Source organism: Pongo abelii, chromosome 5 (genome assembly GCF_028885655.2).
Source record: "Pongo abelii isolate AG06213 chromosome 5, NHGRI_mPonAbe1-v2.0_pri, whole genome shotgun sequence".
NCBI classification, from domain to species: Eukaryota; Metazoa; Chordata; class Mammalia; order Primates; family Hominidae; genus Pongo; species Pongo abelii.
The window spans coordinates 64,177,921-64,195,785 of NC_071990.2; the positions used below are offsets into that span (position 1 = coordinate 64,177,921).

Sequence of the window (17,865 nt, forward strand, 5' to 3'; positions counted from 1 at the left end):
TGGCATTCACTATTGTCAGGCTAGGTACCTATAATTCTCTGCACATGCCTGGCTCCTTTCCTGTCTCTCCAACCTTACCTGGAATGTTCTCTTTCCCCATCCTTACACTCTCCTTACTCCAACAACACTGACCTTGTTAAGGATTTCATTCGCCTGTTTTCTAGAAACACTCCACCACCCCATTCCACCTCAACTAGATAACTCCTACCCGTCCTTCAGGTTTCAGATCAAGTGTCACTTCCTCAGAGAAGTTTTCCTTGATTTCCCAGAGTTGGTCAGGCATTTTTTTCTGTCAGTGCCTTCATATCACTAGGTTGCCCTTCATTACAGTATATCTCATTTTATAATTATATAGTCGTGTGAAGAAATTGGAATAAATACCATCCAGCATCTGAAGTTGCAATGAGGCATTCAGAAGAAAAGTAAAGGCAATTCTACAAGCTTGGAAAAAGAATGTTTCTACACTGTAAGATTGCTTGAAGAGGATAGCAAAATGACTTATTAATAATGAACCATGCAGAAGTCTCCATGAAACATTTTCTTCTCCCTCTGAAATTTCCCAACCTTTTTCTTTTCTCATCCAGGGATATTCGGCATTATGCTACACTACTTCTTCCTCCCTCCAGAGTGCCTATTTCCACACCTCCCTCCTGCAAATGGTGTTCTTTCCTTCTATTCTCCATTGTGGTCTATACCAAGCCATTCTAGAGTGGTTGGAATGCTTGGCAGCTCTATAGTTCTTCACCTATCAAACTACGGTTCTCTTGCTTTATTTTCCTCATAGGGAATTTTTAGTGAGTATACTATGTCGTTACATATGTGATTGTTTGGTTAACAGCTGCTTTATCCACTAGGTTGTAAGCTTTATGAGAACAGGGTCTGTGTTTGGTTTGGTCCAACAGTTGATTCCCAGCACCCAAAACGGTATCTGGCACATAAATAGATGCTAAATAATTATTAAATAAAGAAATACGTTTGTAGGGTTGTGGGTTGAGATGACTCAGAATATTTCTCAAATAATAGTTTTAGCTTGAAAGAAAAACTTTTTTCCTATAATGACATGAAAATTGTTTTAAAAAATTCATAACAAAGAAACTCAGTTTATTTGCATAATTTCTAACGTACAGTATTTTTAACTATAAGGAAAGAGAAGCAACATTATAAACTTTCAGATTAGGAAAGAAAAAATATACATTGGGTTATACCACAAAAAACTAGAACAAGTAAACATAATTGATAATTAAGTTCAAAAAATTTATAGCAACCTAAATATACTTTGTGGCCTGCAAGTGAACACAAACCAGTTATCTTTTGCAAGATTATGGAGGAAGCTTTTCTTGCTCCTTGTGTTGTAGAGTGTTCCTGTAGTAAACAATTTTATAGTGAAGAGCTACATTAGAATAAAAAATATCTAATAAATGGTTAGGAAAGCTAAAGCTGTGATCTATACTATCATTGGTCATGTTGCCAACCAGAAGAAAGAGCAAGGATAGCTTCTGCGAAGAAAGAGTTATTTTAACTCAGCTGGTATGTTCTTATGAAAAATTGACAAAAAGTTTTTCTGTGGCTATGGAAGCTAAAAGCTGTATTAGCTTAAAAAATCATAGACTTTTAAATTTCATTGCTTTAGGATGTGATGCTCTAGTTATGGGTCATAAGTACACATTGGCATTATTATTATTATTATTTTGAGACGGAGTCCTGCTCTGTCCCCCAAGCTGGAGTGCGATGGTGCAATCTCGGCTCACTGCAACCTCCACCTCCTGGGCTGCCTCAGTCTCCCGAGTAGCTGGGACTACAGGCACTGGCCATCACAGCCAGCTAATTTTTGTATTTTGGGTAGAGCGAGGTTTTACCATGTTGGCCAGACTGGTCTTGACCTCCTGACTTCAGGTGATCCGCCCACCTCGGCCTCCCAAAGTGGTGGGATTACAGGCATAAGCCACTGCACCTGGCCTCGGATTTGCATTAGAGTAAGAAAATGTAATGAACAGTCCTTACAAGAAACAGAGCTCAAATAGGATAAAGATCATAAATGAATTCACTTTGGCTATTTAATGCCCACTCAACCATGGCTGAGGCTTCTCCCACCTTTGTTCTGCTGCTGTTTCTACCTCATCATCTGCTATCCCACCGTGCTTTATTATAGATAAGAGAAACCTTGTAGGACCTAATATTTGTGAAGAGACTACAGAATCAGCATGTCAGGGGAATTGTATATACATTTTTTTCTCTAGAAAAGGAAAGCAATGGTAATTTAAACTTATTTATATATTTTTTAATATAGTTTATTTGAATATGTTTTAACTTCACATTGCAATGACTAGGCCTTTTTATACACATTGGGAGGATTATAACTATATCAGATGAATTCAGGCTTTGATTAATTTGTGCTTAACAAAATATTGATAATTTTTATATACCAAAAATCTTTTAAAGGTGTTAAATTTTTAGCAGAAATAGATGAAAAGGGACCAGAGTCTTATTTCTTTAAAATATCTTTCAAAAATCAGAGATCTAAGATCATCTAGTATAATTTTCAAGTTATCATTTTGTTTTAAATTTTACACTACTTGAGAGTACTCAAATTATTAACCTCTAAAGAGATACAGAAACCATGTTAATTTAGAATTTGGTTTTCAATATGTGAAAACCACATTGGCTGCTTTTATTCAAATTGTTGGATTTTAACTTTGTGTATTAAGTGTTTGGTTAGTTTTTACTAATAGGTCCTCTTAGCAGAGGATCAACTATGAAGACTTGGTTAATGTTTACATCAGGCACAGTTCTTAGAGAAGGTACAAAGTACAGGACTGTCAGCTGCATTTTCTGCAACCTTAAATAAATGAGAGACTTCAAATAAACTTGTTATATCACTTGATTGCTAAAAAATAAGTTTATGTCTTTCATCTGATAATTGTTTTTGGTTAATCTAGGTTTAAGCATGTAGAACTTATATTTTTAATATTTAAAAATTTTCATGATTTTCTTATGTAAGTGTCAAATGCAGCATCAATCGTGTGAAACTAATGAATCTCTGTAAGTAGTGTCTGATGGCATAAAAAAGGAAACTCTTGATTGTCTTGAACTACATGCATTGAATAACAGATGTAAGAAGATGTGCTCTTGCCCTCCTATGTGTATTAGTGTGTATGAGCTTTATATTTCATATACATAAACACAAATATGTATCTGTTGTACTGATTATAAAACTATAGTACAATATTCCCAGCCAGTCACAATCCTGAATGTACCTTGATTTTCTGCCCTCTTACATAGGTCCCACTTACATTAATTTTGAGTTTTATTAGCAATATAACTGAAGCTGATTGTCTTTTAATGTCTCTTGATTTATAAATAGAAAATTTATCTATGTGTGTGGTTCTCCTATTTGACATTTTCACAGGGAGATTTAATCATGAATTTAAAACCAAATATCTCAGGAGAACAAATTTCTTCTGAGCTGTATTTTATAGCTCAATTGTACTTTTACTCTTTGAAATTATTTTGAGGGTATTTCAGAAGTGCATTGAGATGGAACCACTTTGGTCGAATTTCCTGATATTCTTATCATTTAGAAGCAAGTCAAGACGCTTCTATAAGAACTACTTAGATTATGATCATTAGAGCACCATTTTTGCTAATGATGTGAAATTAAGCAAATGTAATTATTTCTCTATATCAAAATTGTTTCTCATTTTCTGAGAGACAAGATCAAAGAAAGTCAAATGTAAGATTTTAAAAATACTTAGCAATAGAGATGTAACTATATGTGCAAATGTCTTTGTCAGAATTTTGGAGAAATGAATGAAAATGGATATCAAGGGTAAAGTAGTAAAACCTAAAAAATTAAATTTTAAAACACCAATTGGATACTTTATTTCATATTTTATGATAAATATGTACCTTTTAAAATCCTAAAATGTTTTTATAAGCATTTCAGAACACAAATCCTGGGTTTACTATTTGGATGACGGAACAACTTAAAGAGAATTTTTGGAGCTATAAATGTGGTTGAATCTACAGGAAATATATCAGCCATGCCTTCCTTTTAAAAAATCTTTTATATGCATATTTTGTCTCCTTTGACATAGTACTATCATGCATGGCTTTAATGTCTTTTTTGATGGTATTGTTTTAAAGTTGAGCATATACTATATTTAGATTTTGCAAACTTTAATTCCAACAAATCTGTTGCTATTTTATTTGAATATCTAGGGCTTCTAAATTCATAAGCATACACTTGCAGTGACAATAGAACATAAAAGCATCAAATGTTTACATATTTAAATACTAGGTGACACAAATTAAACACTATCATACATTACTTAATAGATTATTAGGAATTCATTCTGCAAACAAACAGCCTGCCAATCTTACCTGATTGGGCTTTTAAGTGTTGTGCAGCATAAAATAGGATACCATCTGCAGCGAGAGGCTGAAACTGCAATTGAATATGTGTCTTTTTTCGAACATGAAAGGAAGCAAAAGACATCCAGGATAACTCATTGCTTCTGAAAGATGGATCACTTATGGATAAAGCTGAGGGAAGGAGAGAAAGAGAACTGTGGGAGTTATCTGCTGGATTAAAAAACATTGCTCATAAATACAATAAACTGCTTATATAATTTTGTAATTTAAGGATTTCTCGCCCAAGAGTTGCTTGTAGGTGAGTACATCGAACCTTGGTAACTTTGTGAGTCTGTTTTAATTCCACTAACTTCAGGGTTTTGTAACGAAGTCACTTACTGAAAAGCCTTCTCTTGCTTCTGGTAACTATGCCTTTTTGGCTGATACTATCTGACACAAATCTTCTGCTCTAGATTGCATTATATAGAGGGATCCGATGCATAGCTGAAATTCTTGGAAATGTCTTACATTTATAATGCTTTCAGAAAGATACTTCAAATGTTGGAAGATAGAGGACAACACTTTATAAGTTATTCTTCAGCCTCTATATTTCTGATTCAAATATAGAGTATAATCAAGTCAGGATATATTTTAAGGCATAATATATTGATTTTTTTTTTTTTTTTGCTTCTGTGTATAACTGACCCAATGGGAATTATGAGAGGGAGATGGAAAGTTCTGCACATTTGGCCAGTTTTTATCCCTATGGAATCTATATTCCTTCTTTTCTTATAATGTTACAGTGCTTCTTAGAGTGCGCCCTGGTTCAGGACATAGCTTAGCCATTAATCTAGTTATTTAGTTTTCTCCCTGCTCTGTGGACCAGGCATATGCTAACGGCTCCTTTTACTTTAGATTGAATAATTGGTAGGTGTTTATCCAAAAGGTGTTGGCATTTGCTGATTTTTTAAAAAAACTGTACTCATTCATTTCGACTTACTGCTATTCAGAAGGGTAGAGGTTAGAATCACCTGATCGTGTTGCCAAGAATGCAAAGTGCTATACCTCATTCCTAGAGGGCCTGATTTATTAAAGCCAGGATGGAGGCCGGGCACGGTGGCTCACTCCTGTAATCCCAGCACTTTGGGAGGCTGAGGCTGGAGGATTGCTTGAGCTCAGGAGTTTGAGACCAGCCTGAGCAACATGGCGAAACACCATCTCTCAAAAAAAAAAAAAAAAATATATATATATGTTAGCTGGGCATGGTGGCGAATGCCTGTGGTCCCAGCTACTGGGGAGGCTGAAGTGGAAGGATCAGTTGAGCTTGGGAGGTGGAGGTGGGGGTGGAGGTTGCAGTAAGCCGAGATGGCACCACTGCACTCCAGCTTGGGCGACGGAGTGAGACCCTGTCATAAAAAAAAAAAAAATGCTGGGATGGGATTCAGAAAGCATCCCCATTTTTAATAAACCCTCCTGGTGTTTCTGACAGAGGTTCCTTGGACCACATTTTCATAAAATCTGGTTAAAATTTTAAGAACACAAGGGTGATTTAAAATGTGAGTGTCCTTTTGAAATGGTCTTGTAAATATTGCTAAATTAATACATGTTTATTATAAGACAAACAATATAAAAGTGTATAACATTTTTTAAGTGAAATTTCATTGTCTCTCCTCTCTTAATCCCAAGAATTACTGTTAAGTTTATTGTACATGTAGCCAGACTTTAAAAAAATACACATACAATTAACATATGCATATATCTAATACTTGATTTATTTTAAATAAAACCACATTTTATATAAACTATGCATAAGTAATTGCTTTTTTCCATCTATCTTTGTGAAACTGATATTAGCATATTTTGCCTATCACTTCTTTTAAATACATGGAAGGTATTTTTAAAAATACACTTTATTTTTTCAGAGCCATTTTAGGTTCACTGCAAAACTGAGTGGAAAGTATTAGGGTTCCCATATACTCCTTGCCTCAACACATGCGCAGCCTTCTCCACTGTCAGTATTGCCCACTAGAGTACATTTGTTAAATGGATGAATCTATATTGACACATCATTATCACATAAGTTCATCATTTACATAGGATTCACTCTTCATGTACATTCTATGGATTTTGACAAATGCATTGTGAAATTTATTTACCATTACAGTATCATACATAAAATCATACATCATATCCTCTTTGCTTGCCTATTTGACCCTCCCTCCACCCTGGCAACCACTGATCTTTTTTAACTGACTTCATAGTTTTGCCTCTTCCAGAATATCATATAGTTGGAATCATATAGTTTGAACACAAGTTTTCAGCTCCTTTGGACAAATACCAAGGAACACAATTGCTTGATCATATGGTAAGAGTATTTTTAGTTTTGTAAGAAACTGCCCAATTGTCTTCCAAAATTGTTGTACAATTTTGCATTACCAGTAATGAATGAGAGTTCCTATTGTTCCATATCCTTGCTGGCTTTAGGTGATAAGTGTTTGGGTTTTAGCTATTCTAAAAAGTATCTAGTGTTATCCAATTATTATAATTTGTAATTTCCTAATGACGTGCGATGTTGAGCATCTTCATATGCTCATTTGCCATCTGAGTATCTTCTTTGGTGAGGTTTATGTTTAGATATTTTGCCCATTTTAAAAATTGAGTTAATTTTTGTGTTGAATTTTAAGAATTCTTTGTTTACTTTGGATAACAGTTCTCTATCAAATATATATTTTGCAAATATTTTCTGCCAGTCTGTGGCTTGTATTCTCACTCTCTTTCATGTGTCTTTGACAGATTAGTTTTTTAATTTTAATGAAATCTAATTTATCAATTTTTTTCTTTCATGGACTCTGCCTTTGGTTGGCATCTAGAAACTCATCATCAAACTCGAAAGTCATCTAGATTTTCTCCTATATTTTCTTCTAGGAGTTTTATAGTTTTTTATTTTACATTTAGGCCTTGAATCCATTTTGAGTTAAATTTTGTGAAAGATGTCATGTCTGTGTCTAGATTCTTTTTTTTTCTTTTTGCATGTGGATGTCCATTTCTTCTAGCATGATTTGTCGAAAAGATTATCCTTTCCCCATTTTATTCTTCTTCCTCTTTTGTCAAAGATCAGTTGACTGTATTTTGTGGCATAATATTTTATGAAATGGATATAGGATGATTTCCTTAGCAGTTCCCTCATTGAAGGGTAACTAGGCTATTTTCAGTTGTATTCCATTTCTCCTGGTTTCCCACCCTATCTCTCTAGCTTCATGTGCCCCTGTCTTATAAATTTTATAATTCCTCAGGGCTTTCCATAGCCCATCGCTCTTCTTTTCTTTCCATTAGTGACCTCTCATCTAATTCCATGACTTCAAGAAATACCTATACATTTGATAACTCCTTGAAAATTTACGTCTATCTAAACCTCTTCTCTTAGCTTCAGTTTTATATAGTCATCTCTCTTATTGATTATTTGTTTTGGCTATCTCAGTTATATCAAACTTAACATGTTTGAAGTTGTACTGCTGAAAGATACTCTTCCCTCAGCCTTCCTCAGATCAGCAAATGGTCCCACCACCCATTCAAAGCCCCAGGTAGAAACTTGGTAATCAGTTTGATTGTGCTGTTTCCAAAATTTCCTTTACTTTTCCCAATATAATGCATTAATAGATTATAGCTGCATGATATATTTCATATTTGCCCCATCTTTCCATTACCACTGCCACCATCCAAGTTGACGCCACTATCAACTCTTGATTAGACCATTGCAATGTACTCCTCATTGATCTTTTACTTTTTGTCTTAATCTCTTCACATACATTTTATATATCTGCCAGAGAAACCTTTTGAAAACATCAATTCATTGCCCTCTTTAAACCCTTCAGGGATTTTACTTAGAATAAAATGCAGATTCTTTACCATAGCCTCTGGAGCTTTGCATGATTTGGCCTCCTGTTAAATTCCCAGCATTCACACCGTTGTGCATATGGTGCGCTGCATAACCCCAAGGGGAAGTCATCACATTGTAATTTATATGAATAGTGTTCCCTGGAGATGTTCAGTGAACAATCTACATGGAAGTATGCTACTGTCTGTACACTTTTCCTCCTTTTCTTTAAACTTCAGATGCACTGGCTTTTACTACTGGATTTGTCATAGTTTGATTATCTTAGATTAATTATACCATAATTTACTTAACCACTGCCATGTTGCCATGTTTTGAGTTGCTTGAAATTATTTTGTTATTGTCTGGGCACGGTGGCTCACGCTTGTAATCTCAGCACTTTGGGAGGGCAAGGCAGGCGGATCACGAGGTCAAGAGATCGAGACCAACCTGGCCAACATGATGAAACCCCGTCTCTACTAAAAATACAAAAAATTAGCTGGGCATGGTGGTGCGCACCTGTAACCCCAGGTATACAGGAGGCTGAGTCAGGAGGATCGCTTGAACTTGGGAGTCAGAGGTTGCAGTGAGTTGAGATTGCACCACTGCACTCTAGCCTGGTGACAGAGCAAGACTCCACTTCAAAAAAAATTATTTTGTTATTACTAATACTGATAAACATACTTAATTATATCTCCTTGTAAACGTGAGAAAGTTTCTCATGTGCAAACGTGAGAAATGGAATCGCAGTGTGATGGTCTGTGTTCATTTTTAGAGTTAATAGATGCCACCAAACTACCCTCTAAAGTGTCCACAACCAGCAGAGGATGACAGAATATCCTTATATGTATCCTCAAGCACACTTGAGATTATTAAAATTTTAAGTTTTTAGCAGTCATAATGATTCCATTTTATTTTAATTTGCATTTTGCTCATTACAAGTGAAGTTGAGTTTCTTGTGTGAATATTGGCCATTTGTGTTTTTCTGTGACTTGTTTATGTCTGTTGTATGTTTTTAAATTCGATTTGCAATTTTTAAAATGTCTTCTGGGTCCTAATCCTTTCTTATATCTATTGCAAGTATATCCTCATATTTGTCATTTTTCTTTCGACTTTACTTATGGTATGCTATTCAAAATTTTTAATTTTGTATTTACCAATATTCTTGGTCTTTTACAATTTACTTGTTTTGTCTTATTTAAAAACAGTACTCAACACATAGTTATGTATGATCTTCTATATTTTTCCCTCAGAGATTCTAGTTTTGCATTCTATATTTTTTACCATAAATTTGTATGTTTTTAAATTTATAGGCCTTTAACTTTTGTGGCTCATAGTATTGTGAATAGTTTGAGCTAGAAATCAAGCTTTATGTTATAAGCAGATAGCTAATATTTTTCAAAAATTAATAGTTTGTCCTCTTTGTTTATATTTGATACACACTTTTAACATCTTACAAGTAATCTTTTCCCTCTCCCTCTTGAGGAAGAGTTTGTAGGAAATATTGAACAGAATGAAGAATGCAGATAAAAAACACCTATAAGGCTAGGTTTTGTGGTAGTACCTATTTGGCTTTGCCGCTTTCCTTTGGCTGGATTTAACATCTGGGATGGGGGTCTCAAGAATGGAAGAGTTCAGTCAACAACAGCATGATGAGAGGGTTCCCTGTTACCCAGTGGGGAGGAGCTCGAATTGTATTTCAAGAGGAAGCTTTTGCTGAAACTATTGTTGATACTGGGTCAGTGCAGGAGTTAAGAATTATCTGTGCACATGTGAGTGTATCATAAAACAGCTGACCTCCTAACTTGTGCTTTTCCAAAGAAGTGACACATACTGAAATTATATGTAAATATCACTGAACTAAAAATCAAAAGAAATGAATTTTATTAATAGCTCTGACATTGTATGTTTTGAGAAGATCCTCAATACATATTTTTTATATAATGAGAAAGGCTTCAGCTCTAATAGCTTATTATTTGATTAAGTATTCAGTAACATAGTGCTGGGGAGGATTGCATTTTCTAATAATAATACACATTCAAAATATTGGTGCAAGATGTCATTTCAAAAAGAGGTACATTTTTACTTAGCAGCTTCAAGGATAAACGAACAGGAAAAATGACTATGCTTAGTATGACTCAAATGTTTATTTTATAGATTAAAATAAAGTCGAGAAAAATTGAGGTGGACATACCAGTGATTAGTCATTGAGATACGCCCAATTATTTCTTGTATGTCTATCAACTCCTAAAAATGATCACTTTGTGGTGAAAATATTCCACATGTATTTTGAAACCATAAATTAATGTTTCCTGATTGGCTATCCATCTTCTAGATTTAGTGACCATTGGCAACCCTCCCTATTTCACCATAGGCAAAGGTCTGTGCCAACACATTCACTAGGTTCACAGAAGTTGAAGTATTTTGGCTACCTGTCCGGGACATAACAGTAAAACACAAAAATTATTTGTGCTGTCATCCTTGTGGGTGGAAATAGTAAACTAAATAAACATATGTTGGTAAACTAAATATATGATATATGTTTAAATAGTGAATATATGTTGATACATCTTTAAAAATCAGGGAAAGGAGAAAGGCATGTGTGCATGTGGGGGCAGGAAAGGCATTATGAGGAAGGTGGTATTTGAATAAACACCTCAAGGAGGTAAAGAATTGGGCCAAGTGGCTCTTTGATGATAGACGGAATAATGAACCCTGGGGTGATAGGGTTCCTACCATGATTAAAGAACAGGAAGGACGGCAGTGTGACTGGACGAGTGTTAAGGAAGGGGAGAGTTTTAATAGATAAGGTCAGAGAGGTTATGGGGGCCAGATCACATTCTCAAAGACTGGGAAGGTTCTGAGACTTTTACCTACTGGCTAGCTAACTTACTAGCCTGCAACTTCTCTTCTTTTCTTTTTAATTTCAGCTTGTATTTTAGGTCCAAGGGTACATGTGCAAGTTTGCTATATGGGTAAAGTGCATGATGCTGAGGTTTGGCGTACAATTGATCCCATCACCCAAGTAGTAAGCATAGTACCCAATAGGTAGTTTTTCAGCCCTTGTGCCCCTCCCCCCCACCTCCTCTAGTAGACCCCAGTGCCTGTTGTTCCCATCTTTATATCTGTACTCAGTGTTTAGTTCCTACCTATAAGTGACAACAGGTGGTATTTGGTTTTCTGCTCCTGTGTTAATTTGCTTAGGATAATGGCCTCTAGCTGTATCCATGTGCTTTTAACATTTTCAGTGATGCTAGTAAGAGACATGAAATTCCAGAGACAAAGGACAGTTTATTACAGCATTAGTAGTAGCCAAAGTATCAGCATTTTTGAGTCAATTCTATGAACCTCAGTTCTCTCACGGACCACGTTATAAACATGCATTGGGTTGCTTGGGGAGGAAGTCTGAGTTTAGAGATCCAAATATTTTTATAATGGGCAGTGAGCATGCTTGCTTTTTGCTCCACATGAAGACAGTATCTCCATCTTATAAGGCAGTAAGCAAACTGGCTTATTGCTCCAAAGGAAGACATTATCCCTGTCTTCCAAGAATATTTTCTACACAAACATATTTGAAAAGATAACCGAGAACAAAAACAGCCGGTACCTTTAATCAGCATTATCCTAAGCAAATTAACACAGAAACAGAAAACCAAATACTGTGTGTTCTCATAAGTGGGAGCTGAACATTGGATACACATGGACATAAAGATGGGAACAATTGACACTGGGAACTACAAAATCGGGGAGAGGCAGATGGGAGTAAGGGTTGAAAAACTATATTGAGTACTATGCTCACTACCTGGGTGACTGGTTCAATTGTACCTCAAACCTTAGAATCATGCAGCACACTCTTGTAACAAACCTGCACATGTACCTCCTGAATCTAAAATAAAAGTTGAAAAAAAAGTTACGTAGAAACATGACAGACCAATAGAAAATTGTCTCTACATATTATGGCTATTACATCCATCAAGACTGTCTTATAAGAATGAGATGGGAAATCATTGGAAAGCTTTGAGCAGAGGAGTGTCATCATCTGATGGAAGTTAAACAATATCGCTTTGGTTGCTGCACTGAGAATACAGTGACGAATGCAAATGTGGGAACAGGGCACTCCCTATCAAGAGGTTATTACTATAATACTGGTAAGAAGTGATGGTGGCTTGTATCAGAGAAGTAGCAGTGGAGGTAGTGAAAAGTGGTCATATTTCAAATATATTTTGAAAAATTGAAAGATCACATGTGGGTAAGAAAGAAGGAGAGGAATCAAGGGTAACTATGGGGTTTTTGTCCTGAGAAACTGGAAGGATAATGTTGTCATTAACTGAAATGGGGAAGACTGGGAGAAGCAGGTGTTTTGGAGAAGATGTGGAACTCAGGTAGGACACATTTGAGATGTTTTTAAGATGTTCAAGGTGGTGGTTTAGTAGGCTGATGTATGATCTAGAATTTAGTAACTAATAGATCAAGCAACAGAGATCGGTAAGGAATTTAGGAGATTTAAACAACACAATCAACAAGTTTGATATCATGGACATAGACATAGCATTTGACCTTCCCAATATGCATTCTTGTCAAAAACACAAAAAATATATACAAATATTTGCTAAATACTGGGCCATAAAACAAGCCTCAAAAATACAAAAGAATTGATATTATGTATACATTTACAGACTTGCTCAAAGCTATGATTCAGAGGAAAAACATGCTCACTCTGCCTGTGCATCAGTAGCAGGTAGCACGAGGCCTTACGTTGCTCAGTTTAATTTGTACCTTTGAGGCTTTTGTTTTGTTTTGGTTTCTCAGCTTACACCACGTTTGCTGTGTCTGAGTTTACTTTTGAGTTTTTTTAAAAAATCATTTTGTGCAATAGAAACAATGGTGGTTTGAGTGTTGAAGGTGCTTATAAGAGGTGTGTAATAATGGAAATATAATTTTTAATAACTCACTTTGAAACAATTTTGAACTTATAGATAAGTTGCCATAACAAAAAAGAACTCCCTTATCTCTTTCACCCAGACTGTCCAATTGTTCCTATTTTATTGCATTTTCTCATCTTTTTCTTTTTCTCAGTTCCTGTCTCTGTCTTCCTATGTCTCTGTCTGTCTCTGTCACACACACACACCCACCCTACTTATTATTAGACCTTTTTCCCAACCTATAAAAACAAGGTAAAGATGCAGTGTCCTACAACTTCTAACCATTCCAGTCAATGTTTCCCATAAACAAGGATATTTTCCTATATAATTAGCACTCAAACCTCCAAATCAGGAAGTCAACATTGATACAACACTACAATCCAACAATCCAACCCATAGGCATGATTCACGTTTCAACTGTTCCAACATGGTCTCTTTTTCCTTTCTTGTCCGGGATGCCCTTCAGGAATGCGTTACATTTAGTTGTCATGTCTCTTCATATTTCTTCAATCTGGAACAGTTCCTCTTACTGTTTTCCATATTCTTGACAGTTTTTAAGAGGCTTTACATCCTGTAGAATGACCCTCAACTTAGCTCTATCTGGTGTGTCTGCACGATCGATTCAAACCATGTAATCTTTGTAGAAATGATGTGCACATCAAGAGCTACATAATGTAGACCCATATCACTACGGTTAATACTAAACTTGATTATTGAGCAGATGATCAAATATACAAATAGCAATATTTGGATTTGCCAGGTTTCTTCACTTAAAATTCTCCATTTTCCCTTGTAATTCATTTCTATGTCAGGCAAAAGTATTCAAAAATTACATCAATATCCTGATCCTCAACTAATCTCCACCCACTAGCAGCATTAACTTTCATCGATGACTCCAGCAGGAATTAAGTACCTTTTTGAGATCGTTGCTACATACTGATTATCTACTTACAACACTCGTGTTACATTTATTAGCTGGAATTCCGCTAATAAATAAATGTATGGAAGATCTTTCCTTTTTCTCATCCTCCTTCATGTCCTCTTTCATTTTTCCCTGCCTCCCTCCTTCCTCCCCTCCTTTCTATCAGTATGGTATAATTTTTATTTAATGGATTGTAATCTATTATCATAATTGTTTTGTTTATCAAATTCTCCCTGATTTGGCCAGCTAGAGCTCCTTCAAGCTGGTTCCTGTGTCCTTCTGTCTCAGGTTATTTTTCTAGAAGCAGACTCTGGGATGGAACTTAGTGTATGGGAGGTTTATTGGAGAGTGTGCTTGGAAGCAACATGTATGTGAGGGAGGATGGAACTTAGTGTATGGGAGGTTTATTGGAGAGTGTGCTTGGAAGCAACGTGTGTGAGGGAGGATGGAACTTAGTGTATGGGAGGTTTATTGGAGAGTGTGCTTGGAAGCAACATGTGTGAGGGAGAAGACAGCAAAAGGGAGAAGTTGGCAGCTGATTTCACAGGGAGCTCTGGAGCTCCCTGGAGCTCTTTAGAGTCATTTCAAATTGAAGCAAAGTGGCCAGGTCTTTGGGGCACCCCTCTCTTCCTGTCATCTTCTCTTTGAACAGTTATTGGATTAAAGCTGTCACTGGTGAGGTGGTGTAACCTTGGATTAGGCAGCTCTCTTCAGTCCTCGTGAGGGACTTACTTTGAACTCTCTGTTGGCAATATTCCCAATAGTTGAGGAAGTGAGTACCTCCATTTAGAAAGGGGTGGGGTGCAGATCTGCATTATGTACCATAACATTCACTTCAAGGAAATTCAGCATTGACCTTGGTACTATTTTACTTTATGAATTAAAAAGTAAACTTATTCCCCCCACCCCCTTGCACTGTCGCCCAGGCTGGAATGCAGTGGTGTGATCTTGGCTCACTGCAACCTCTACATCCTGGGTTCAAGCAATTCTGCTGCCTCAGCCTCCTGAGTAGCTGGGATTACAGGTGCATGCCACCAGGCCCAGCTATTTTTTTTTTTTTTAGTAGAGATGGGGTTTTGCCATGTTAGCCAGGCTGGTCTCGAACTCCTGACCTTGTGATCCACCTGCCTCAGCCTCCCAAAGTGCTGGGATTACAGGTGTGAGCCACCATGCCTGGCAGAAAGTATTAATTTTCTTATTTATAGCACTTAAGATTACATGAAAATATTCAGCACTTTTGGAACCACAAAAATTCCAAAAAGATAATGTGTATAACGAAGTGTAGTCCTAATTGGATTAAAATGCTATATTCCAGATGTTAATTAAGACCCTGATATGGTTTGGCTGTGTCCCCACCCAAGTCTCATCTTGAATTCCATGTGTTACGGGAGGAACCCAGTGGGAGGTGATTGAGTCATGGGGGCAGGTCTTTCCTGTGCTGTTCTGATAGTGAATAAGTCTCATGAGATCTGATGGTTTTAAAATGGGAGTTTCCCTGCAGAAGCTCTCTTCTCTTTGCCTGCCACCATCCATGTAAGACGTGACTTGCTCCTCCTTGCCTTCTCCCATGATTGTGAGGCCTCTCCAGCCATGTGGAACTGTAAGTCCATTAAACCTCTTTTCTTTCCAGTTCCAGATATGTCTTTATCAGCAGCATGAAAATGGACTAATACAGATCCTGACTTTTGTTTTCAAAACACTTTGCTTGAAGAGCTGAATATAAGTTGGCACCTCCCATTTCTCTCACCTGGTTTGAAATTCTTATAATAAAGCTATGTGTTTGAGAATGTCAATGTCTCATGTTCCTAGATAAGGGATGGATCTATTTTAAAGATGAGATAGATGAAGAACTATTTAGAATGGATTGTATGTTTTGAAACAGTGCATAGATAGTTGATACTTTTATTGTTGAGTTATGTGCATTAAGGTTTTACAGCTTGAGTGCTGAAAATTCTGATGCCTTTTGGGTGTGAATGGGTCTGCCTCTAGAAGCAGACAGAAGCCACAAATAGGACTTCACAGAAACCATAAATAGGATTCAAAGGACTCTGATTTAGTAAATAGCATCTATCATCATTAGCTGCTCAATGTTTCCTCTGTTGTTCATTTTGAGGTAGAATTTGGCTTTCAGTCCAGGGCTTTCAGTGACTCATACCAAGTTTTTCTGGCAGTGAATCATCTTTGGGAGACTTTAGAAATCCATATAGGTTAATTAAGAATAAAACGCCACAACTGCTCTTCTTGTATAACTGATCTACTGAGTTCTGGCCAATAGCTTCGGGGACGGTCAGAGTAAGGGGCTGTTTCAGAAGGGTTAGTGGTTAGTTTTCTGAGAGGAATAATAACTAATAATTCAAGTTACTTTTAATTACACAAATTTCACTCATGATCACCACTTTGATGGTCTTTATTATAAATAGAATCCCTCAGAGAGATTAATAATATTTATATTTACTCCTGTTTAACAAGTGCAGCATTAACTGGCCAATACCATCTAGTAAAAAAGAAAATAGAATAGGCTGATTAGTGAAGTGGAAACACTTGGATTGCAATGAAGTACCATCTGACTTATGAAATCCATAGATTTCTAAAACAATATTTTGAGTAAAGATATTATGTGTTCTCAAAACACTTAAGGATAAATGATACGGAATATCAAAGGAAGATGTTTTTAATATGAGCAAAAGATTGCTTCAGGGAGAGCACAGACTGGCATAACATCAAAGATCAAGAAAAAGATTCAAGGATTTGTCACAATTTATTGAAAGGGCTGAACTTGGTCAGCCAGGAAGTAGCTTGATTTTCCCCTGTGATTCCCCTTTGGAGATGTCTGTGAGATCTTTCATTCTCATCCTTGATGGTACCTTGGGTAAATTTGTTAGATCTGTTGGCATTTTCAGGTTTCAGTGAAAAGTTCCCATTTTCAGGTACTAAGAGACCCCGTTCAATCTGAATCAAACTGCCAACATTTCACCTAATTGTAAGCTCCAATCCTTTTTCCACAGCTCATCTGACTCAAATTTAGAAGGCTGTACTAGGGTAGTCGGGGTAGTCGTATGTTTTTGTTTTGCTGTTTGTACTGGTCCTTACCCTCCTTCTTCACTTTCCATTCTGCTGGTTTTGGCTTTTCCAAGATCACAATGAGGATAAGTGCTAAGAAGACAAGAGAAGGGTCTTTTTTGTCAGCTGCTATTTGTAGCTCTTTATCAGCTGTCTAGTATCTTCTGTCATGGCAGACACTCTTTTGGATCTTTGAAATCTCTTTAACTCTTCACTTGTACATCTGTCCTGCAGTTCTTGACAAGGCTGATGCTTCTTGCCAGACCATTTATGAATCCAAATCAGCTTTTGCTCTTGTGGGAGGCCTCCAGCACATTTCCTCTTGAGACAACTTACCTTTCTGGTCAAGGTTTTTTAAAGGTGACTCATGCCTGCTTATCTTGGTGGGCACCTCTATTCCCCAGCTGCTATGCCTCTGGCTTTGCTTTTAGGGAAAGCTACAGCCAGCCTCTTGGCTTTAAGCTACTTTGGATGTGGGTCAGGCACTGGTCTTAAGTCTTCTGTCACTCCAGGGACATAGGTCTGACTCTGAGATCTTGTTCTCTCATGCTCCACTCCTGTTTCACAGCCAATGTCAGCTCAGCAGAAATGGACAACCCCAGGAGGGAAATCTTAGGCTTTCCTTGTGGCAAGAGGCTTTACTTTCTTTGAGTACATTTTGATTCCTTTCTCACTCATTTTTTGGGTACATCCTAACCCCTCTTCCTATGCCAATAATGTTCTTCAAGAAAACCCAAAAA

The 17,865-nt window shown here is 36.6% G+C and overlaps 1 protein-coding gene across 1 annotated transcript in view; it reads right to left on the bottom strand.

Annotated features, from left to right (window-relative positions):
• EYS (eyes shut homolog) overlaps positions 1-17,865 on the bottom strand; it is a 1,986,267-nt gene that overhangs the window by 1,592 nt on the left and 1,966,810 nt on the right. Inside the window, 1 exon segment of the mRNA NM_001374351.1 lies at positions 4,381-4,542. Coding sequence (NP_001361280.1) covers positions 4,381-4,542 — 162 coding nt within the window.